The 26788-nt window shown below is 38.6% G+C and overlaps 1 protein-coding gene across 1 annotated transcript in view; it reads right to left on the bottom strand.

The window, feature by feature from the left end:
* Positions 1–25326, bottom strand: part of LOC121506065 (probable ribonuclease ZC3H12C) — a 28388-nt gene extending 3062 nt beyond the window's left edge. The window contains exons 1-5 of the mRNA XM_041781566.1: positions 25217–25326; positions 1950–2799; positions 1644–1783; positions 1334–1568; positions 1147–1253 (exon numbers count right to left, since the gene is read on the bottom strand). Of these exons, the coding sequence (XP_041637500.1) occupies positions 1147–1253; positions 1334–1568; positions 1644–1783; positions 1950–2731 (1264 nt within the window). The 5' untranslated portion in view covers positions 2732–2799; positions 25217–25326. The remainder of the gene's footprint in view (positions 1–1146; positions 1254–1333; positions 1569–1643; positions 1784–1949; positions 2800–25216) is intronic.
* Positions 25327–26788: the final 1462 nt, after the last annotated feature.

The raw sequence follows: 26788 nt of genomic DNA on the forward strand, positions 1-26788 counted from the left end.
GCTTATTAGTATGCTGTAAAACAGAGAGAATGGCTATATAGGCTTAAATACTGACATTTTTCCTTTTTTGTTTTTAATTCATAAAACTAATGAAAAATAATAATGAAACAGATAATCGGTGACATTTTCCTTTTTTTTTAATTAATAAAACTAATTAAAAAAACTAATAAAACTAAATCTGTGATACTTTTCCTTTTTTTGTTTTTTTTTTAATTCAAATAACTAATTAAAAACAAAAATAAAACTAATAAACAGCAGTTTTTTTCCTCTTTTGTTTTTAATTCATAAAACTAATTACAAAACACTAAGAAACTAATTAAACTAATAATCTGTGATATTTTTTCCTTTTTTTAATTATTCATATAACTAATTAAAAAAATTCTAAAAACGAATAAAACTAATAATTGGCGACATTTTTCCTTTTGTGTTTTTGTTTTTAATTCATAAAACTAATTTTAAAAATTAAAAAAACCTAACAAAACTAGTAATCTGCAACATTTTTCCTTTTTTTGTTTTTGTTTTTAATTCAAAAACCGAAAAAGGAGAAAGGGCATCAATTATTGGTTTTATGGTTTCTGTCAAGAAATGGAAAATGAGTGAAGCTGGTCGTTTTCTTGATTTCCATACAGTCAAATGCCCTTTGAAAATAAATTACACTTTGGTACCCTGACCTTTTTGTCAAAAACATTAAAAAACAGAAAGTGCCTGTTTTTTTTTTGTTTTTGTTTTTTTTTTTACTTTTTCTATCAGAACAAAAAAAATGCTAAAATGAGAGTTTCCCCAGATTTTTGAGTCTGACCAGTCTCAACCAGAAAATTTTGACTGGTGTGTCTTCTACGTGATCATATCTCTGATTTAAACCAACTGACTACTGAATGCACTTTGAGCGGCAGAACTGGATGAAATGTGGAAGTTTCACAGCAAAGGACGAGTTCAGCCAATCAGGGATGTAGCTGTGACTTGTAGGATTGTGGGTAATGTAGTCCTGTTGGCTGAGATCCTGAATAAACCACGTTTTTCTTAAAATGACGTTGATTATTTATCATTTATTTCTCTTAAATAAGCTGTTGATTTAATTGAGAAAAATGATGATCCATTATATTAGTGTGCTTGCAGAGATGTTGTATTCTGTATTTGTGCTCCCACCATATGGACACGGCTGTTTCTTCTGCTCCGGCATGACGGGCCTTTTCCTCAGGAAGTTGTCTAAGCTTGGCCCGTGACGGCCAAGAGGGTCATCTGGGGGCATGAACCTGAGGGAGAGGACAGATCCATGATGGGAACTGAAGGCACAAGGACTAAAATGTGAGATCCACAGGCTCCAGCCACTTACTTGTCGTTAACAAAGGAGTACATGAGCAGCCGCTCGTCGATGAACTTCTTCCACTCGGGCTTCTCGTTGGCGAGGTCTCTGTAGTTATCGTTGGAGACGATGATGCCGTCTGACTCGTACGCCAGCTTGACGATGAAGCGGTCATCGTAACAAACCACACGGCGGCCCTGGACCCGCCGTGAGGGAGTGAAGACGAGGATCTTCTCCTTCTCCAGGCGACGCAGGATCTCCTGATCTGTGGGGGAGGAGTCACGGTAAAGTTAAAGTCTTAAGACAGTCTCAGAGTTTCTGTGCCCGTCTCTTCTCTCACCTGTTATAGGGGCGTCAGGGCGGGACTGCTCCTTCCTCCATGCAGGCACAAACACAGTGATGTCATGATGGCCGCGCTCTAGGAACCAATCAACAGCCAGCTGGATGCCCTGGCAGGAAAACACCTCCTTGTTGCCATGGCTACAGGACAAAGTAAAAACGGCTGTTAGTCTGCTATGTGGAATCAATAACAGGTCTTTAAACGTTTGAGAAAAGATTTATGAAGAAAGGAGGAGCAGAATACGTTAAATGTGATGAGGTGAATTTGGGTTTTCATTGGGTTAAACTGTCTTAACAGACTGCTCACCTCATGGCGACGTTGCTGCCGTCGACCACGATGGGCCGCAGGTTGTCCTGGTCACACAGAGAGTCTGACGGACACGGAGAGTCTGACCTCTGGCTGTCCAGCAAATCAGAACATCCACAGGAGGATGAGGTGGAAGAAGACGACGACGACGTGGAGGCTAACGATGCACTCGGCTGCTCGCTGTCTGACTTGGTGCCCAGTTTGACCAGCTCTCCCAGTATGTCGTTGATGAGCGTGTCAGGGCCGAGCTTCGATAGAACCAGCCGCACCGTTTCCTCAGAGTATCCCAGCTTCAGGGCAAACTCCAGCTTGGCCTGGTACTCCTTCCCTCCTGATTCGGGCGCTGCTGGCTCTGCTGTGGGATTGGATGGAGGCTCAGATGAGTCAGGCTGGGTGGGCGTGTCCTGCTCATGCTCTGTTGAGGGTTCGGACGGCAGCTCAGGAGGCCCCTCGGTGCCTAAGTCCACACACTGAGTCCGACAGAGCAGCTGGTGGGTGTTCTTACTGTGAGTTGACCCCCCCTCTCCTCCATCTGGGTCCAGGGAAGACGCCGCCGACTCGATCTTGTCATCCGACCCGGCGTTTTCCTCCACTGAAACGGGCGGAGGAGGGGTATCTGCGGTGCTGCTGTTGCCGGAGGCGTCCCCCTGCTCCTCCATAGCAGGGGGCCCGTCAGCGCCGCCAGCCTGCCGGTCGGACCCCACTACGTGGAGATACTCCAAGTCCAGCCCCAGGTCGAGGATGTGGCCCGCTCCTGCCTCCACATGGTCCTTCTGGCCCATGGATCCGTTACAGACATCCAGCACACCGGGGGAAGGCTGCCCTCTCACAAAGATCGACTCATTAGTGCCTGAAGAAGAAGAGAGAGACGATGGAGTGAGAGGGAGATCCTGGATCACTCAAAAACCTGGGACACTGCCATTAAACCACTACACCTCAGGGAGGGAAAGCAGTCAGCGCAACTCAGCTTTTAGCCTTTAGAAACGCTGACATGACATTTATTAAATACAAGGCCTCTGCAGAGATAAAAAGACAATCCATTACCATCAACTTTCCCCTGTTCTGACAACATAGCCTCGTTTACACGGAAATATTCTCATTAATCATTTAAGTGTCTGACAGCATCACAGAAATGATTAATTTGTTCATAAAATGCTTCTTTTTATTCATTGCAAAAACTGTCATTTTACCACCTCAATGTGCAAATAAAAACATTGTTTTAGCTCAAAAAATTCACAGAAATCAAACAAAAATTCTTAACTTGAGGCAGTGGTAGACCAGCAACTCCCTGTGAAATTCCTGATTTTGTAAATAGAATCTGGTGGTTTTTGGGATGAGCAACCACCGGTTATACAGAAATGGTTAAAACATCACAGCTATTTCATAAAAAAGGCTAATTTACTTTGAAGGACATAGGAGTTAGTGATCTACCCTGTCTCAATAGGTGAGTTTTTTCTGTTTTTATATCAAACAGATCTTAATTTGGATCAAAATTTTTGTAAGACACGTGAAAAGAAACAATTCATGAAATTACTCTGTAAATGATGGAGGCAAAGATAAACCAGCAACTCCCATGTTTAGGAGGCTGATTAGGTTAATAGAATCTGGTGGCTTTAAAACTTATCAGCAGTTTCACTAATAAGGCCGTGAATTTGTGGTTTGCCTCTGCCACTACTGGTAGTGAGGGGTTTGTTTTGTAAGTGCGTGCAAAACTTTCCAACAGTCAAACAAGCGCTGGAAAAACTGCTTTGTGGCTGGATTAGGATGCGGCAGAACAGCAGCTCCTATGTAGTGCCGAACTTAGAAATTGCTGGTCTACCTCGTCTCAGTTTCTTTAATTTATAGGATCTAATAGATCTTCATTTGGCTTAGAACTTATCTAGTAAGACACAAATATCTAACAGCAATTAACAAATGAAATTGTTAATGATAAGGCAGAGGTAGATTAGCAACTCCTCTGTTTGTGTGGTGATTTATTGATTTTGACCAGATTCACTGGTTACACAAAAAAGATTCAAACTTATGAGCAAATTCATTCAGTTTTGCCTTGAAAGAAGTCGTTGCTGGTCCACCTCTGTCTCACTTGGTAAAGAAAGGCATTGTTTTTAATTTAATTGTTTGTGACACACATCTTATTTAGCTCAAAATGTACCATTTAACACAACAGTCAAAGAAAAGCTCAAACACATTACATTATGATTTGACGAGGCAGCGGCAGACCAGCAACTCTCGTGTTGAGCAAGTTAAATTGTCTGATTTTCTTAACAAAATCTGGTGATTTCGAGGTAAGTGATCCGTGCTTACGCAGCTTTTTTATTGATAAATAAGGGGTTGCTGGTCTACCTCAGTTTTAGCTGGTAAGTTTGACTCCACTTTCAGAGGATGTGCTTTGACCTGGTGCATTTTTAACGCATGAAGAAGCTGCTCACTGTGTTCTACTGAAGATGTTCTAAAGCCTTTACTACAGTTTAAGTATTTAGACCCCACATGTAGAGCACACGTTAACACTGCTGCTTAAATGAACATTCAACTGAAACTTTACAATGTTGACTGTAGTAGTAGCCTCAAACGACCGTCAGACTGAGAATTTGCGTTTAAGCTGCATTGTCCCGTGACACTTTAAAGTCAACACTGGCTGTCACTTTATGAAAATGTGACCTGTCATCTTTGCTTCTTATGTAAATGTTTCCCTAAGCTCCTCACAGTTCGCTGATGTTTTGGCCGCCTGTCTGGGGGCGGTCGGGGCCTCCAGGCTCAGTCTGGCTCACACAAAGAGCCGACGGGGCCTCTCAGCCTAATTAATGGACTCCCGCTTTTTCCGGTCTGGCCTCAGGGTGTTTTTATAGGGCCACGCCACGGAGCGTTCATCTAAGGGGGACCGTTTTTAGAAGCAGCAGGCCGTTGGGCGAAAGCTGGCTGACCCCTCCCCCTCCTTTTCCACCTGATAATTAAAACCCATATGCTTCGTCTCACTGGGGCGGTGGAGTCGCTCACTGAAACACTCTACAGCTGACGAGTCAATAAGCAGCACTAAACCACACAGGAAATGAGATCCGGTTAGGCTAATTTATTCATGACAAAGATTTGGCTGCATACAAATTACAGGAGGAAGGTGCTGTTAATCTCCAGAAACTAAATGACCTCAGGTGTTTTAGCGGGAAAATCCCAGTCTACATGAAAGCTCCATCATCAGGACACTGCACCATTCAAACTGCAGTTTTTAATCTCACTTCCATTACAGCAGAACGCATTTTATCTGGGCTCATTTTCACTACTCTCCACCAGATGGCGTCATTGTGACCATAAAACATGCTAAACATGCAAAACTAATAATGCATAAAAAATAAGTGTTTCAAGCTTTTCTTCAGCCACTTTTATTCCCTCTTAAAAGAATCCATTCAGGCACAGTTTGGGCACCAGCACCGTTTCAGAAGCACTGATTTAGCACCAGTATCAGAGCAAACCCAACCCTATGCAAAATGCACATACTCTAGTGCTCTGTCTTTGCCCAAGGCACACCCCACCATGTCTCTACAAAATAGCCTCTTAGATGTTTCAGTAGATCGAGCATATAGGGTTAGCTCAGGCAGGCCATGGAGTCAAACGCTGCCATAAAACCGAGATCAGCTGATCTAACGAAAGTCCTTGTCAACTGACAGCAAGCTGATGCACTCTATTGACAAATCATACCCACACTGCCACATTCAAAGCCTGTCTACGCTTCGCCACTCCCTCTACAAGCTGCTTTTTACAGCTTCCTCCACCCCAGCTCCTCCTTTATTCTACCCCTGACCTCATCAGTGTCATTCTGTGGTCATTTATGCCCGCTCTGCTCTGTTTTAGTTGTTGTATAGTTGAAGAAAATACGTATGGTTGTACAAATTCCTACAGCACACCAAGACTCGGCTTGCCTTGCCACACCATTTGAGAACCCCTGCTCTGGTCTAAGGCTGCAGCTTAGAGCCTCTTGTCTCTCAGTCCCTGAGCAGAAAGCAGCGAGAAGCACGTGCATGCACCATGAAGAGCCACCAAAGAAGCTTACACCTCACTCCCTCATGCATCTGCATGCATCATGCATGTAACCCACAACAATCTGCAACTTCATGTCCATAACATTGTCCCACAGCCTGGTGAAGATGGATCCATTCATACCAAAACAGCTCTCTATAAGAGCTGAAAATAAAGTCTTCAGCCATTTGCTCCCCTTTGTTTGTCTGATACAGCATATGATGAAGAGCAGCCGGTCTACCAGCAGGGACTGTACTGAAACTGCATTCAAATGCATGCACTTTTCGACTACAACAGCCTCCATTCTTCTTGGAAGGCTTTCCACAAGATTCTGGAGTGTTTCTGTGGGAATTTGAGGCCATTCATTCTGCAGAGCATTTATGAGGTCAAGTTCTTCCACACTGTACTCAAGCCATGTCCTTGCCTTGTGCAAAGACGGGTCCAGGAAGAGGACTACAGGTGTCGTCTTGCTAGTGTGGAGCCAATGCTGGACCACAGGCGTCATCTGCGTCTCACCTGGAGGAAAAGAGCTGGACCACTGATCGGTGGTCCCAGGTCCTGTTTTTTAGATGGAAGTAAATTTTGCATTTCCTTCAGAAACTGAGGTCCCAGAGCCTGGAGGAGGATCAGAGAGGCCTAGAATCCTTCAGGTCTTTAAGTCTAGTGGTTCCAGTTTCTACAGTCAGTGATGGTTTGAGGTGCCATGTCATTTTTCTGAGCTGTAAGCTGTAATCATCAAGGTCAGGGGTGTCAAACTCAATCATGGCAGGGACCGGATTCTGAATTAAGGTCTAACCTGAGGGGCTTTTCATGATTTTCTAATTTTTTTAGATGCATTAAATCTAAGACTAAAGACACAAACCAACAATAAACTGATCAAATCAAACTACCAAAAGAGCAGCAGCTTTTATTTGATTTAAAAAAGAACTTTTCTAATGGAAACGTCCTAGATCAGAAAAGACGCTCCTGTTTGTCAGGACAAAACCTGATGGGAGTGGAAGTGACTTAAAGATGGAGGGGGTGGGCAGGAAGGGGGTGAGGCGGGGTTGAAGTGAGTTCGCATTTTATGAAAAAGGAACTGCCTAGCAACGTGGCTGCGCTACTGTTGCTAAGCTACAGCGGTTGAAAGCATTCAGCCTTCAAAATGCCAAAACAGAGCTCACACACACAATACCACAAGGCCGGCTGCAGGGGGGGGCGGGGTGTCGGGGGGCTTAAGCGTGCCTCACTGGCAGCAAAGAGCTGCAGGAGTGATGAGGATGGGGGCCTTGGCATCCTCCAGTGTGGGCATTAAAGGGCCTAAGCACTCCAAAATACAACATCTACCAGGACATGACTCACGCAGTTGTAGACACAGAGGGGGCGGAGCTAAGACAGCTCATAAAGTGTCTGAAGTCTGACATCAGCCGAGACATGATGACGTTAAAACCACGACTCCAGGGAAGAAGAATCATCCTACTGACCAAGCAGCAAAGACGCTGGTAAAGTCAGAAATGTACAACTAGAGGAGGTTTGAGAGAAAGTTAAATATTCCTACAAAGTCAAACATTCCTGAGGAGGAGCTACCTGTCCCCAGAACTGGACAAGAGGACTGCTGCTGGACTTTTAGAGTCTCTATCTGACTCTAAATTTCACTTTAAGAATAATCATCATGCTTTATTTAAGAGGATTTTGCACAACAGGTTATAACGTCAAGGATTCAGTGGTTCAGTCCCAGTACTACCCCTCCCCTACCCCTTAGTCCTACCCAGGCATCTCAGAGTGGGGTGTTGAATGGAGTGGTGGGGGGAAGTGTTGTTGCTGCCTGAACCTTCAAAAAGGAGATTTTCCACTCCAAAACAAGTGTTATGGGAAATCTCCCAGAATGCCTTGCAAATCAACAGCAAAGCAGCTGCTTAAGAAGTGTTCAAATGTCAGTGGTTTCTCAGTAATAAGATCTGAAAATTACATCTTATGTCACGGCAGGGGTGTCCAAACTATGGCCCGGGAGCCATATTCAGCCCTCGGTCCATTTTTTAATTGGCCTGGGAAAATTCTAGAAATAAAGAAATATCATCCACTCCACAGTAAACCAACTGTACCATACTTTTTTGTTTCAACACTAGATGGTGCTGCTGAGTTAATTCTGTAAACAAACATTTTGACATGAATAAGCTGAGATAGTATAGTAAATGGAAATCACAACAGAAACAATGATACCTTGATTTATAAGTCCATAATGGACCAAAACAGCTGGATAGCATAACTGTTGCCTGCAGTATTATCTTTATCTGGACCAGAGGTAGATCCAGCTGTATGGGCTGACCAGGGACCCCGAACCCTGATCAACTGTTCCAAAATCCTTAAAAGCCAAATTGTGGCTGTTATTTTTCTTCAAGTATAGTCAATAACAAAGCCCATCTTAAACCACTGGCATATCAGAGTGGTTTTACTACGTTAAACACACTACAGGTAAGGAATATTAAAGCGTGTCAGCCTTATATTTTTCTAAAGGCAGCCCTCTATGAAAAACAGTTGGATACTCCTCGTCTATCCAGCTGAACACATGTTTAACCGACTGGTCTAAAGCAGAGAAAATCCTCAGAAAACAGTCAAATTCATCTCAGGGTTGTTGTGCCAGTGGGTATATGATGTGAGGCTGTGTGCTGAGTAGAGTCTGGCTAAAGTTAGCAGCTAGCTCTGCTAGCCTTTGTTCCTCTTTGCAGATAAATATTGTGCTTAATAGGAATATTATTAGTATTTATAAATATAAGTTAGGTTCTATGAGGTATACAGCACTTACAGACGGGTACAGCTGCTCCATGTAATTTAGTGAGTTTTAGGTAAAAATGGGCCAATGCTTGCTGAGTTGTATGCTATATTTATCATTTTTAAATTATTTTATCTTTAACCCAGAAGCCCCTTTGTTTGACTCTATTTCTTCAATGCGAGCTTCAACTACATGCTCCTCCAGCTCAGTGTATCTGAACAGCTGTTTGGGTCTGCAGGCGTCCCTTAAATGTGGTTACTCATCACATCAGTATATATGAGTATAACTAAATAATGGGTCAGAAACTAGAGGGGTCATCCCATTTTGATTTTGCCAATATCTGCAGCTGATATAGGCCAATATTTATGGCTGATATTGGCCAATATTTACAGCTGATATAGGCCAATATTTACAGCTGATATAGGCCAATATTTACAGCTGATATAGGCCAATATTTACAGCTGATATAGGTCAATATTTACAGCTGATAAAGGCCAATATTTACAGCTGATATAGGCCAATATTTACAGCTGATAAAGGCCAATATTTACAGCTGATAAAGGCCAATATTTACAGCTGATATAGGCCAATATTTACAGCTGATATAGGCCAATATTTACAGCTGATATAGGCCAATATTTACCGCTGATATAGGCAAGTATTTACAGCTGATATAGGCCAATATTTACAGCTGATATAGGCCAATATTTACAGCTGATATAGGCCAATATTTACAGCTGATATAGGCCAATATTTACAGCTGATATAGGCCAATATTTACCGCTGCAGGCGTCCCTTAAATGTGGTTACTCATCACATCAGTATATATGAGTATAACTAAATAATGGGTCAGAAACTAGAGGGGTCATCCCATTTTGATTTTGCCAATATCTGCAGCTGATATAGGCCAATATTTACAGCTGATATAGGCCAATATTTACAGCTGATAAAGGCCAATATTTACAGCTGATAAAGGCCAATATTTACAGCTGATATAGGCCAATATTTACAGCTGATATAGGCCAATATTTACAGCTGATATAGGCCAATATTTACCGCTGATATAGGCAAGTATTTACAGCTGATATAGGCAAATATTTACAGCTGATATAGGCCAATATTTACAGCTGATATAGGCCAATATTTACCGCTGATATAGGCAAGTATTTACAGCTGATATAGGCAAATATTTACAGCTGATATAGGCAAATATTTACAACTGATATAGGCATATATTTACAACTGATATAGGCAAATATTTACAGCTGATATAGGCATATATTTACAACTGATATAGGCAAATATTTACAGCTGATATAGGCATATATTTACAACTGATATAGGCAAATATTTACAGCTGATATAGACCAATATTTACAGCTGATATAGGCATATATTTACAACTGATATAGGCAAATATCTACAGCTTATATTTGCCAATATTTACAGCTTATATAGGCCAATATTTACAGCTGATATAGGCCAATATTTACAGCTGATATAGGCCAATATTTACAGCTGATATAGGCCAATATTTACAGCTGATATAGGCCAATATTTACAGCTGATATAAGCCAATATTTACAGCTGATATAGGCAAATATTTACAACTGATATAGGCCAATATTAACAGCTGATATAGGCCAATATTTACAGTTGATATAATGCTGATATTTACAGCTGATATAGGCCAATATTTACAGCTGATATAGGCCAATATTTACAGTTGATATAATGCTGATATTTACAGCTGATATAGGCCAATATTTACAGCTTATATAGGCCAATATTTACAGTTGATATAATGCTGATATTTACAGCTGATATAGGCCAATATTTACAGCTGATATAGGCCAATATTTACAGCTGATATAGGCCAATATTTACAGCTGATATAGGCCAATATTTACAGCTGATATAGGCCAATATTTACAGCTGATATAGGCCAATATTTACAGCTGATATAGGCCAATATTTACAGCTTATATAGGCCAATATTTACAGCTGATATAGGCCAATATTTACAGCTGATATAGGCCAATATTTACAGCTGATATAGGCCAATATTTACAGCTGATATAGGCCAATATTTACAGCTGATATAGGCCAATATTTACAGCTGATATAGGCAAATATTTACAACTGATATAGGCCAATATTTACAGCTGATATAGGCCAATATTTACAGCTGATATAGGCCAATATTTACAGCTGATATAGGCCAATATTTACAGCTGATATAGGCCAATATTTACAGCTGATATAGGCCAATATTTACAGCTTATATAGGCCAATATTTACAGCTGATATAGGCCAATATTTACAGCTGATATAGGCCAATATTAACAGCTGATATAGGCCAATATTTACAGTTGATGTAATGCTGATATTTACAGCTGATATAGGCCAATATTTACAGTTGATATAATGCTGAAATCTCAATAAAACAACCAAAGTTTACCTGTTATATAGCAAACGACCTGAGTAAACATGAGTCAGCGACTTCAAACTCTTCCAGTGTGGTCTGATCTCAACAAAAAGCACCACCAGTTGCATTGTGGGATTTCCAGACTGAATCCTAACTGACCAACGGCAGAGCGACCTCCTGAAAACACTGGCAACCTGCAGGAGGAGAGTGAGCATCATTCAAACATCAGCAGGGCTGCAGGCTTTGATGGAGGCTGTCATGAATATGTAACACAGACACAGCTTTGTGCACAAAGAGTGTGTGCTGGGGGGGTGTAGGGGGGTGTTCAGGAGTGGGAAGGTCTTGTCTGGTTGTGAATCTGCAGCCTGTAACTGTGCTAAACTTATTGTAAGGGGGGTAATGAGGCGGGGGAATCCTCAGTGTGTGTGTCGGTGCATGGAGAAGGTGCGCTCGGCTTTCCCCGCCAGCATAGGGGCAACAGATGTCAGCTACTTGCAACCGGTGTCTCCCCTCCACACACACGCTCACACACACACCTACACGTACACTTACACACAGATCCAGAATAAAGGCGCAGCGGGGCGTGCACACTAACACACAAGGCTTCAGCTAGAGCACTTTTGGCTTCCTGCAAACCTCACATGACCCAAATATGAAGCTCACTCTTTGTTACCCCCAGGACCCCCAAACAAGATCCCCACCCCCTCCAAAACAAGTTTATAAAAACACGGGATCATGATCATGATGTTGGAAAGACATCCAGAGCAGACTCAAGGAAAGTCTCTGAACCTATCACTGCAAACACTTCTAACGGCACATCCAGGAATTTCACTCATCTTCCACTTCTTTTTAGCTAGTTCTACCTAAACAAGACTGAAAATATTAACACTAAAGATGACCAGTTTGGGCCAGTTTACACTAAATATACATGACTGGACAGTCCAAGTTAGTGCTTCTAGTCCCCAGAGGTCCTTATGTCTGCATGTTAGAGGGTACACATGATAACTGCAGGCTGATAACCACTGATAACCACCACATCAGTAATCACTGATATAGGCCAATACATCAGATAGACCAATATATATACCAAATACAGGCCAATACATCTAATCTAGACCAACATCTTTACCCACTATAGGCCAGTATTTACATCTGATCTAGACCAATATCTATACCCAATATAAGCCAATATTTACATCTGACATAGACCAATATCTATACCCAATATAAGCCAATATTTACATCTGACATAGACCAATATCTATACCCAATATAGGCCAATATTTACATCTGACATAGACCAATATCTATACCCACTATAGGCCAATATTGACATCTGATATAGACCAATATGTATACCCAGTACAGGCCAATATTTACAGCCAGTATAGGTTAATATACACAGCCAAGATAGGCCAAATTTTACAGCTAGTATAGGCCAATATTCATAGCTGATATAGGTGATATCCACAGATTATATAGGCTGATATTTACAGCGAGTTTAGACCAATATTTACAGCTGATATGCTACATTTACCGATTATATAGGCTTATGTTTACATCCAGTATAGGCCAATATTTACAGCAAGTTTAGGTCAATATTTACAGCCAGTATACACCAATTTTTACAGCTGATACAGGTGATATTTAGAGATTATATAGACTTATATTTACAGCAAGTATAGGCCAATATTTACAGCTGATATTGTCTCACATTAAAAGCCTTCACAAGGTAACAATTGTAATTTGATGTGGGCTGATAATCACAGATCATAAAGGCTTTAATTTCCAGGTTATATAGGCTGCTATTTACATCTGATGTGCTCCATCAGCTGATGTACCAAACCATGATCACAGTATCAGTAATGATAGATGTAAAAAAAGGGGGCATTGTAGCATACCAATTTATTTCTAAACTTTTCTTGGGTCATATAGGAGAAATATTTAGAGGAAGAAAGTGTTACTACTCAGCAGCCTGTGATGCAGGGCAAGCCTGAAATGCCATAGCTCACTTTGCATCACATCACATGACACTGAGGAGAACTAGAGCCACGCATGAGGAGAAAAACCAACAGGAGGTGGTTTTATTTGGGTTTGCATTTTCATCTAGAAATCAAGCTTTCAGTCTAAGTGCATGGACATGAAAAATCATTTTCATTTGTGATTATTGGATGGCTATTCTCTGAAAGACAAAAAACAGATTGGATGCAGGATTATTGTATTGATAATGGGGCAGTTGCTTGAGGAAAAAAGACCCAAATAGCAACAAAAAGAATCTTTTTACAACCAAGAAAATCCTAATTCATCTATATCTTTAAGGGACACTTAAAAGACTCTAAAGATCACAAAACAATGCAGAAAAGGTCGCTTAGCTCCTTCCTCCAGACTTTAATCTTCCAACACAGACTGGCATCAGTGAAAGTGAAAATCCTCCTCCAAAGCCTGACGCACTTCAACACAACTCCAAATGCAAAAGCATGATGTAAAGTGATGAACACAGCTGCTGCTGCCACAAGAAGAGTTTTCATTGGAAAAGCGAGCAAAGAATTAAAATTTTAAGCAGATCAAGGGGGTAAACTGTGGCACACTAACAAAGCTCTGAAAGAATAACAAGCAAAGAAGAAAAGGAAGGATCCTGATATTCTTCTGCACGATTACAGATCATAACAGCGACATAGATAAAGGAGAAAGTGCAGTCACTTCTAGAAAACATAATCCAAACTGCTGCTCCCTTTAGAGGTGAAGGCATTTAAATGAGGCCACACTTACCAGCCTTGAAAAGATCAGCAAACAATCTGAAAAAAGAGGTCGATTAGCTCATTCCTGCAGGTTTCAATCCACCAAATTAAAAACAGGCAGCAGTTCAAAGTCCCAAAGTTCCCACAGTGTCCTGAGATGTCTGAGCATCAGACTCCGGCCCCGTCCTCCTGCCTCTGCTTCCTTCAGAGACTTTTTTACTACACTAGCAGCCAAGTTGGACAATGAGTGGCACAACAGATGGAGCAACAATGTCTGCCATTCCCTCGTTTAGAGTGGCTGCTGCTCAGCCAATCAGAGCGTGGCGGGGTTACAATGAGGAGAGGGAGGAGGAGTGCAGCTCCCTGCTTCCCCAAGGCACGCGTACTCAACGTGCACCCTCACCCACACAGACACCAGCATGCTAAGGCTGGGCAACACGCACCAAAAAAAACCATACCACTATTTTTGACTTAAACGGGGATAAAACATTACACATACAAGGATATTTTATCAGTAAAGATACAACAACACTCAGCATATATACTGCCTCACATATACTTCTGGTGCAGCGCTCTGGCCCTCTCTTAAGTCAAACTGTTACGGGTCTAATCTCCATTATTTTACTGGTTCCTCGCATCAAAAAGAGTCCAAACTAAATGAAATAAACTAAACATATAAAGTGGATGTTTTTCCCAGCCCTAGCACACGCTAACTCTAACACACACCCCCACAGAGACACACTCTCCAGAGCCTGAAAGGGCGTCCCCTGTGTGGCCGATGAATCAACGAGGGGTGGGCGTTCGAACAATGGAGCCACACAATGGGAGGCTGGGGAGGGCAGCTGCAGGGTGAGGGCCAGGGCTATTAGGGCCCAGGGCAGCAATGGAGAACACCTGGCTACAGAGCGCCACAGTCACTCTCCTCCCTTTGTTTATGGTGGGGGGGACGAGGAAGAGGAGGAGGGTGTGGAAGGGAAAGAAAAGGCCGGCTGAAAGACCAGCATGGCCTTTAAGAGAGAGCAGGAGAAAAGAGGAGAGTGTGGCGGCGCTGAAAGGGAGAAAAGGCGAGCGCGGGGGGCGATGGACATCAAAAAAGTTTTATGTCCTAAAGAGTGTGAGGAGGGGACGGGCTGCTCTTTGTTCCAGCACACTTCAGGCAGATGACTCGGAAACACAAATCTTTGCCTTTCTGTCTTTTATGTGATGAAGGAGCTCTGGAGCAAACGAGAGAATAAAGTCAGAGACTCATAGATAAAGACATGCAGACGAGTAAATGTGTCATTTTTAGCATGCACAGACATCAAAGAGAGAAACATCCCTACATGAGATTGTAAGCAATGTTTTTTATATATTTTTTGTATTTTTATTCTTTTTTTTTTGTAAATTGAATTTATTTGTATATATTTTTGTATGTTGTAATTTTTTTGTAATTTTTTTCTTCAATATTTTTTAATGTATTTTTTGTAAATTAATTTTTTTTTTTTTATTTCCCATTTACTGTTTTGTAAATTATATTTTTTAGTATATTTTTTGTGTACTTTTAGTTATTTTTTATCAAATAAATTTTTTTTTTGTTTAAAGATTTATTTTTGGGCCTTTTCATGCCTTTATTTGATAGAGGAAGGACAGTGGATAGACTCAGAAACAGGGAAGAGAGTGGGGAGAGACATGTGGTGAAGGGCCACAGGCCGGATTCAAACCCGGACCGCCCGCATACATGGGTAGCGCCTTAAACCACTTGACCATCTGCGCTCCCCTAAATTAAATTTTTGTATATTTTTTTAGTTATTTTTTGAAAATTACATTTTTTGTATTTCATAATTTTTTGTAAATTATATTTTTGTATATTTTTTGTATTTTTGATTTATTTTGTACATTTTTTTTTACAAATATTTTATTTATTTTTGTTAATTAAATGATTCTGTTTTGCATAATTTTTGTATTTATTTGTTTCTGTGTAAATTAAATTATTTTTTCTAAAAAATTTTAAATTTTATTTTATTTTTGTATTTTTTAATTTATTTTTTGTAAAAAAAACAAAAAAACAAATTGTATATATTTATATATATTTTTATTAGCGATGGTTTTTAAAGACAACTGTTTCCCAGCCTGACACCAGACTACATCTTTTACTTGACTACCATGGATTCAGCAGTCAGAATCAGCTTTAGTGGCCAAGTGTACTTACACAAGGACTTTTACTCCAGTTAGCTTTGCTCTCAGTGTTCAGGACTTCAACTTTAAATAAAACTGAGAAAAGTAAGAGAAACCTGTCAGCCAGTCAACATCTGAAGAGGCTTAAACATCTAGAGGAATTTTTCTCAGCGGCAACATGTAAAATCTTACATGATAGGAAGCGATCAATGCTGTCAGAGTTCTAGAGCCTGCTTTCAGCCAAGCAGGATATTTAATCAGTTTTTAGTCTCTCAGCAGGAAAACAACTGTCTGATGAAATAAAAACGTGCTCACTGTCAGCATGAACGCTCTGATAGAGGCTGAGGAGCAGAAACAACAGCTGAGCAGCTACACTCCATCCAATACACAGCGAGACAGAAGAGCGCTGTGTCCGCCATCTGTCCATACAAACAGGTGTGGACTTCTCCCTCACAACTGCTGCAGCAACACGAGGAGCTATCGACTCTCTATAGGGGCTATAATAGCAGGAAAGTCAGCTAAGAGGCTGGAGAGATGTTAACATTCAGGCAGGAGCCGCATGACATCCATGTTTCACATCACTGTTGTTCTCGACCTGTCATCACAATGGTGTCTATTGTTATTTTCCCTAAAACAACAGAAGATTTAAGAAAATGAGGGCTACTAAGACTTTAAACTCAACACAACATAATAAAAGTCCCTTCTTTCCCATAAACAGGAATCTATAGCCTTAAAATATCAGATAACTATCATTTTAAACCAGTGGTTCACAACAAGTAAGCAGTACATGGCAAAACTTGCAGCCAGTATAGGCCAATATAAACAGTAGGGATAGGCCAATATTAACAGTAGGGATAGGCCAATATTAACAGCAGGGATAGGCCAATATGAACAGCAGGTATAGGCCAATATTAACAGCAGGGATAGGCCAATATTAACAGTAGGGATAGGCCAATATTAACAGCAGGGATAGGCCAATATTAACAGCAGGTATAGGCCAATATTAACAGTAGGGATAGGCCAATATTAACAGCAGGGATAGGCCAATATTAACAGTAGGGATAGGCCAATATTAACAGCAGGGATAGGCCAATATTAACAGCAGGTATAGGCCAATATTAACAGCTGGTATAGGCCAATATTAACAGCAGGTATAGGCCAATATTAACAGCAGGTATAGGCCAATATTAACAGCAGGGATAGGCCAATATTAACAGCAGGGATAGGCCAATATTAACAGCAGGTATAGGCCAATATTAACAGCAGGTATAGGCCAATATTAACAGCAGGGATAGGCCAATATTAACAGCAGGTATAGGCCAATATTAACAGCAGGTATAGGCCAATATTAACAGCAGGTATAGGCCAATATTAACAGCAGGGATAGGCCAATATTAACAGCAGGTATAGGCCAATATTAACAGCAGGGATAGGCCAATATTAACAGCAGGTATAGGCCAATATTAACAGCTGGTATAGGCCAATATTAACAGCAGGTATAGGCCAATATTAACAGCAGGTATAGGCCAATATTAACAGCAGGTATAGGCCAATATTAACAGCTGGTATAGGCCAATATTAACAGCAGGTATAGGCCAATATTAACAGCAGGTATAGGCCAATATTAACAGCAGGGATAGGCCAATATTAACAGCAGGTATAGGCCAATATTAACAGCTGGTATAGGCCAATATTAACAGCAGGTATAGGCCAATATTAACAGCAGGTATAGGCCAATATTAACAGCAGGTATAGGCCAATATTAACAGCAGGTATAGGCCAATATTAACAGCAGGGATAGGCCAATATTAACAGCAGGTATAGGCCAATATTAACAGCAGGTATAGGCCAATATTAACAGCAGGTATAGGCCAATATTAACAGCAGGTATAGGCCAATATTAACAGCAGGTATAGGCCAATATTAACAGCAGGTATAGGCCAATATTAACAGCAGGTATAGGCCAATATTAACAGCAGGTATAGGCCAATATTAACAGCAGGTATAGGCCAATATTAACAGCAGGTATAGGCCAATATTAACAGCAGGTATAGGCCAATATTAACAGCAGGTATAGGCCAATATTAACAGCAGGGATAGGCCAATATTAACAGCAGGTATAGGCCAATATTAACAGCAGGTATAGGCCAATATTAACAGCAGATATAGACCAATATTAACAGTAGGGATAGGCCAATAATAACAGTAGGGATAGGCCAATATAAACAACAGGTATAGGCCAAAAAATAACAGCAGGGATAGGCCAATATAAACAGCAGGTATAGGCCAATATTAACAGCAGGTATAGGCCAATATTAACAGCAGGTATAGGCCAATATTAACAGTAGGGATAGGCCAATAATAACAGTAGGGATAGGCCAATATAAACAGCAGGTTTAGGCCAATATTAACAGCAGGTATAGGCCAATATAAACAGCAGGTATAGGCCAATATTAACAGTAGGGATAGGCCAATATAAACAGCAGGTATAGGCCAATATTTACTGCTGGTATAAGCCAATATTTACTGTTGGTATAGGCCAATATTTACTGCTGGTATAGGCCAATATTTACTGCTGGTATAAGCCAATATTTACTGCTGGTATAAGCCAATATTTACTGTTGGTATAGGCCAATATTTACTGCTGGTATAAGCCAATATTTACTGCTAGTATAGGGCAATATTTACTGCTGGTATAAGCCAATATTTACTGCTGGTATAGGCCAATATTTACTATTGGTATAGGCCAATATTTACTGCTGGTATAGGCCAATATTTACTGTTGGTATAGGCCAATATTTACTGCTGGTATAAGCCAATATTTACTGCTGGTATAAGCCAATATTTACTGTTGGTATAGGCCAATATTTACCGCTGGTATAGGCCAATATTTACTGTTGGTATAGGCCAATATTTACTGCTGGTATAAGCCAATATTTACTGCTGGTATAGGCCAATATTTACTGCTGGTATAAGCCAATATTTACTGTTGGTATAGGCCAATATTTACTGCTGGTATAAGCCAATATTTACTGCTGGTATAAGCCAATATTTACTGTTGGTATAGGCCAATATTTACTGCTGGTATAGGCCAATATTTACTGTTGGTATAGGCCAATATTTACTGCTGGTATAAGCCAATATTTACTGCTGGTATAGGCCAATATTTACTGCTGGTATAAGCCAATATTTACTGTTGGTATAAGCCAATATTTACTGCTGGTATAGGCCAATATTTACTGCTGGTATAAGCCAATATTTACTGTTGGTATAGGCCAATATTTACTGCTGGTATAAGCCAATATTTACTGCTGGTATAAGCCAATATTTACTGTTGGTATAGGCCAATATTTACTGCTGGTATAGGCCAATATTTACTGTTGGTATAGGCCAATATTTACTGCTGGTATAAGCCAATATTTACTGCTGGTATAGGCCAATATTTACTGCTGGTATAAGCCAATATTTACTGCTGGTATAAGCCAATATTTACTGCTGGTATAGGCCAATATTTACTGCTGGTATAAGCCAATATTTACTGCTGGTATAGGCCAATATTTACTGCTGGTATAAGCCAATATTTACTGTTGGTATAGGCCAATATTTACTGCTGGTATAAGCCAATATTTACTGCTGGTATAGGCAAATATATACTGCTGGTATAAGCCAATATTTACTGCTGGTATAAGCCAATATTTACTGCTGGTATAGGCCAATATTTACTGCTGGTATAAGCCAATATTTACTGCTGGTATAGGCCAATATTTACTGCTGGTATAGGCCAATATTTACTGCTGGTATAGGCCAATATTTACTGTTGGTATAGGCCAATATTTACTGCTGGTATAAGCCAATATTTACTGCTGGTATAGGCCAATATTTACTGCTGGTATAAGCCAATATTTACTGCTGGTATAGGCCAATATTTACTGCTGGTATAGGCCAATATTTACTGCTGGTATAGGCCAATATTTACTGTTGGTATAAGCCAATATTTACTGCTGGTATAGGCCAATATTTACTGCTGGTATAAGCCAATATTTACTGCTGGTATAGGCCAATATTTACTGTTGGTATAGGCCAATATTTACTGCTGGTATAGGCCAATATTTACTGCTGGTATAGGCCAATATTTACTGCTGGTATAGGCCAATATTTACTGCTGGTATAAGCCAATATTTACTGCTGGTATAGGCCAATATTTACTGTTGGTATAGGCCAATATTTACTGCTGGTATAAGCCAATATTTACTGCTGGTATAGGCCAATATTTACTGTTGGTATAGGCCAATATTTACTGCTGGTATAGGCCAATATTTACTGCTGGTATAAGCCAATATTTACTGCTGGTATAGGCCAATATTTACTGCTGGTATAGGCCAATATTTACTGCTGGTATAAGCCAATATTTACTGCTGGTATAGGCCAATATTTACTGCTGGTATAGGCCAATATTTACTGCTGGTATAGGCCAATATTTACTGCTGGTATAGGCCAATATTTACTGCTGGTATAGGCCAATATTTACTGCTGGTATAGGCCAATGTTTACAGCCGCTATTAGACAGTTACCTTTTTCAGCCCTTTTTGTGATGTAAATATCCTGACAACAGTTCTGAGCATCCTTCATCTATCTAATGAAAATCAGAGCTCTGTGGACCACAGATGGAACAAACCATATGGCAGAAGAGACGACACGTTTAACACCACTACACGGAGTCCTAGACTGCTGTTTATGCCAGCAACACATTCATTACCCATTGAAAATAGCTTCACAGCCCAGTCTGATAAATCCATACACCTGCTGAGAACCACTGCTTTTAAAAATGTTGAAAAAATCATCAGTTTTGTCCTTTTTGAATAGGATTTATAAAGACTTTTCTTTTACTTAGTTAACTGTAAACTGTTCATGTAGCTAGTCTGGGAGAAAAGTGTAGAAAAAGTTGAAGTAGTGGGGCCTCAGAAACTTCATATGAGCCCAGCTCTTGTGGTTGAGCTCTGGTATTTCAAACATTATTAAATAACAAGAAACTATTAAAACAAAATGCTGGTATTAAAAACATTTTTTTGAATATCTGTCCAAACCACCAAAAAAATCAATTCTTTGTCACAATAAACACAAAGACACCAAACCTCTCAATCACAGCGGGTGTTTCTGCATGAGGTAATTGGTAAAATCTTTGTGCATCAGTTTAAATAATGTAGATTTTTTAGTGCAGACCCATCTGGCAGCTTAAAACAAACACTAAAAGTGATTATATGACCAGTGGAGCTGACAGAAGGAGACCTTCTGGCCCTCTGACCTCTCTGCTGACCCCTCCATCTCCAACAAGAAACCCAACATCCCATCCAGAGTTAGAGCATCGTGGCAGCACGCGTCTGCTGACGTTATTGTCATTCAAATAAAGAAATAACTGCTTTGTGGGAAGGTGGAGGGTGGAAGTCAGATGTTTGAAACCCTGATGAAACGTGACTCATTATCTTTCATTGATGAATGTAGAACCTTCACATCTGAGGGGTTAATCCAGTTATTTCAGGACTTTAAGGCTGCAGAAAATGACGCTGACAAAGAGCCAAACGTAATTCTGAGATCAACCCTGAATGGTTTCTGATCCTCAGGGGAGTCAAACAGAGAAGCTTTAACAAACTCTGATATGACTCTAGTTAGATTCAGACCTTATATACACCTGTTTGATACCACAGCAACAAAGGTAGAAGTCTAAGACGCTCCAATCAGGGCTGACTTTCATTTTCAAAGATTGCAGATGAACTCTAACGATCTAAAACAGGGGTGTCAAATCCGGCCCGTGGTACAGCTACACCCGGCCCACAAAATCTCATCATATTTTTATTATAACTGGCAATAAAATACGAGGTCTGAAGATTTCCTCCAGTATAAAAATGTAAACAGAAACTTGATGATATCAAATATCCTTAAATCATATAAATGTGGAAAAAAATAAAGAGTAAAGAAAATTAGACAAAAATAAATGTGGGAAAAGAAATCTTGTGTGCTTTCATTTCATATTTTCAGTTTTAGATTACATTATTATGACCTCAGTTGATTATTTGGACTTTTATTTCATATTTTGAACTTTAACATTTAATTTGTTTGACTTTTTTGTCTCATATTTTGACCATTTTCAATTTATTATTTTGACTTCATCTAATAATTTTAGCTTTTTCAATTTATAATTTTGGATTTTTATCTCCTATTTCAACCTTTTAATTTATTATTTGACTTCTTATCTAATCTTTTGAACTTTTGAATTTATTATTTCAACCTTTATTTCATATTTTGACCGTTTTCAACTTACAGTTTTGATTTGCATCGCATATTTGAACCTTTTCAACTTATAATTTTGACTTTATCTAATAACTTTAGTATTTCAATTTATAATTCTGATTTTTTATCTCATATTTTGACCTTTTCTTATTATTTTAACTTTTATCTCATATTTTGACATTTTAGGTGCACCATTTTAACTTGTTAGTCATATATTTGTCTTAAAAACATGACTGTGACTTTCTTTTTTATATATTTGTCTTTTAAAAGCATTATTTTAACATCTTATTTTGTGTTTTGACCTTTCAAACTAATGTCTGACTTTTTATTTCAGATTTTATGCCTTGTAACTGATCATTTTGAATTTTTAAATCTCTAAATCATTTTTCATCAGTACTTATTTCTACTAAAAAGAAAAAAAAAACATTTACTGGTGAAAATCTGGTTGACAGTTTGGTTTAATGTGGACCCTGTTAGGCCCTCAGGTTAGACCTTAATCCAGAACCCGGCCCCTTCTGTGACTGAGTTTGACACCCCTGCCCTGACCTTTCAGCAGTGACCTTCTGTGGCTCACCCTCCTCATGGAGGTCGCCACTGATTGCTTTTTAGAGAAATGCAGAGTCAGCAGTCTTCTCTGTGATTGTGGTTGTGTGTTCTGAACAAGACTGAGAGAAATAACTGACAAGAAATTTGAATTTTTCACAACATTTTACAATTTTAAGATTTTGTGAGCTATAATCATCAAGATCAGAACAAAGAGGATCTTAAAATATTTCCCTTTGTATGAGATTAATCTAGTGTATATGGAAGTTTAACTTCTTTAATTCAGTCACAGTAAAACATTAACTTTTACATGATATTCTAATTTTTCATATTTTATTATTTATCATTTTATTTTTATTATCATTATAGAATGATGATGATAATAATAATAATAATAATAATAGTAGTAATAATAATAATATATAAATTATTATAATGTTATTATTATCATTATTATTATATTATATATTTTATTATGTATTTGATTTTTATTATTATCATCATTATACAATGATAATAATAATAATAATTTATTATGATATATATTTTCAAATATTCAAATTTAGAATATAAATGTGTATCTGTTAATATAATACTACTACTAATAATAATAATCATATTATAACAAATAATATATTATTATTATTATTATTATATTATATCTTACATTTTTATTATTTATTATCATCATCATTATATAATGATGATAATATAAATTTTTCATTTCATTATATATTCATTATTTAATATTTTTAATATTCAATTTTAGTAAATACCTGTGTATCTGTGTATATAATAATAATCATAATATATTATTTGTAATAATATATTATCAATTTTAATATTATATATTTTTATTATTTATTATATTATATTTATTACTATCATCATTATATAATGATAATAATAATAATAACATTATTTATTATAATTCAAATAATATTTTTTCTAATTTATCTATTTATATATTTATTATTTAATATTTCTAATATTCAAATGTAAAATATACCTGTGTATCTGTTTATAATAATAGTAATAATAATAATAATAATAATAATAATAATAACAACAATAATATAGTATTATTATTATTAAAAATATATATATAATATACATATTAATATATTTTATATATCATATATTATTATTTTATTTTCATTTTTATTTTTTATCTCTTTATCTATTTATTATTTAATATTTTTATATTCTAATTTAGACTATACCTGTGTATCTGTTTAGGCCTCTGTTCATCAGAAATATTTCTGATTCCAGCCCACCTGTTGAGAACTACAGGTCTAATAATATAATAACATCTAAAATACAGAAATATTTCTATTAACTTTTCTATATATTGAGCTCATCAGAAACTTCTTAAACTTGGAAAAGTTGGTGGAACTTGAAAAGAGCGAGAACTATCAAAAACTGCAGGCAAACTCCTGAAAAAGTAAATAAATAATGCAAATTGCACAACACATCTATCCATGGAGAAGTTGGTTTCCCTCACTCCATGACGGCTCCAACAACTTTTTAAATGTTGCCAATGTATTTCTGCAATTTAGACAGCGCTGTCTCTCAGTTAAAAATCTGAAAGGAGACTATTACATTTCTGGACTTGTTGTTGCCAGGCATCATTAAAATAATGGAGATTTGACCATCTTCAAATATGATGTACAAGAAAATAAAACAAACGTCCATTTACGGAGATGTTGCCAAAGATTTTGCAAAATTTAGACTGTGGAGGATTTTGCACGCAATGCATGGTACAAAAATTCAATTAATCCCCTAAAATTGTGTGTTAAAGGTTTCTAAGTTTGTTGGCATGAATATCAAACAGGTTTAAAATAGTTTAAATTGTACTAATAATATAACTGCTCCAAAACTGAAAACCATAAATAATGATTCCTCAGACCTTATCTTGAGGTGAAAAGGGTTAAAACTGCTAGTGTTTCCTACTGTAAACAACCTTATCACTGAGCATCAGGCCTGGTATTTGTTTTTAAATCAACATAAACATAAAGACACCATCAACATTATCTAGCCTGTATTTAATCCCAAACAAATCCATATCTCAAAAACTGGACATTTTGCCCAGCCCTACTGCTCCAAACAAACCAAAGATGCATCTCCTCCTGGTTTCATCTGCATTTCTGCAGACATCAGACACCAAGCAGCCTCCTCTGCAGCCTGTTGAAGGACCACAATGTACAGGAACTATATGATGGCTGTGTGGGAGCGCGCAGGGGCGTGCACGGTCACTGCAAACCAACAGCGTCACGACCTCTCTGCAGCTTCCAGCCACAACAACCTGCAGCTTTTCTAACCGAACTAGTCCGACCGTCGGGGCCGCTAAACGGGATCTCACCTGCTCGGGGCCGCCGCTGGAGCTGCACGGTTACCTGCGCGACAAAATGAACAATTGTTTCCCATCACATTCTGGCGACGCAAAACATCCGGCTGGTTTGTAGCAGCGTGACCCAGCCAAGCTGCGTCAAGCTGGAGAGACGCGAGGGGACTTCCGGTCTCCCTGTCGAAAATAAAAGTAAAGAAAAACAAATTTAGTTACCGTAAAGTAAAATTACAATGAATTAATGTGACATATTCCACGATTCATACCATTGAACATACGAACTAAAAAATATTAACTTTGGCTTTTGGGCTGTGGATATGATGACTTTAAGAAGTGAAGAAGACGTTACCCGGTGTATCGCTTTAACCAGCGACCGTGTTTACTGGTGACCACAAACTGAATGCATCTGTTGTTGTCGTGGTAAAAATGAAAACGACATGTTATCGTTTTATTTCCACGCAAACTATGCTCCAACACAGTATCTGATAAAAAATTAATCTATATGACGAAAAACTCAACAAACAAGCACTCCTAAGGCCAACAGGCGCACTCGGCTAAAGGTCACCAGTTAGCACGGTTACCAGTAACACCGTGACACTAGCTTGGGTTAGCTAGCTGCTAGCAAGCTCTCCTTCAAAAAAACCGTAGATATCGTTACTTCTACATATATTTTTAATAATTTACAGTTGTCTCTGCTTTTTGGAGAGGCTGTATGACAAACACGGTACTTATGAGTCCTCGTTGACTGCACCACCAACGTATTTTGTGTGAAAACTAACCGGAAGCGCGTTCTTCTTCTTCGCTGCATTTTTTATTTGATCAAATTTCTCGGAGAAAATGTTGGCTTGTAACGTGTGGCGTAATACGTAATTATTTTCAATAAATTTAAAGCCTCAATTTTTATTTATTTATTTTTTATATAGTTATATTGTTTCGGCTTTTCTTTGTAAAATAAAATAATAATTTTGCTGATGATTTATCACGAATTTAAAACGTCTTCAGATATTCCTGTTAACATTATTAGAATTTTTTAAATACTCCTGCACATAAACATAATCTTTTAAATTATGTTTTAAAAAAATCAAGTTATTATCAGAAATGCTAATTAAATATCTGTGAACCTTGATCACTTTTGTAGTCTCCGATTTGAAACTCCCAAACTTTTCCTCAGAAAAACAGAAATAAAATCCTCATTTTCAGTTCTGTTGTTGTCACCTTTGACCCTGAACTAGCTGAGGCTTCATGCTTTGGTCCAGTTGAGTTTCCCAGCTCCCTGCTACAGTCGTCTACAGCTTCTGCGTCACTGTTCAGACAGGAAAAACAGTTTTTTGTTGTTGTTGTTTTTGTATAGCTTAATACCAGCAGCAGCTATGATGAGTCTGATAGTCTGGGATGAAACTCTGCAGTGCTACCTTTCTAAAGACACAATGGTTCAATTTAATCCGGGTATTCTTGGGTAGTTTTTGACTCATTTCACCCAGAATTCTCAGGGGTGAGCTTACATGTGTAGATGTAGAAGAACGCTTTTAATGCAGCTCTGCTTGAGAGGTCAAAGGTCGCAGGCATTCAAGGTTTCAGCCTTGGCCC

The sequence above is a fragment of the Cheilinus undulatus genome, linkage group 24 (genome assembly GCF_018320785.1).
Source record: "Cheilinus undulatus linkage group 24, ASM1832078v1, whole genome shotgun sequence".
In the NCBI taxonomy this organism is placed as follows: domain Eukaryota; kingdom Metazoa; phylum Chordata; class Actinopteri; order Labriformes; family Labridae; genus Cheilinus; species Cheilinus undulatus.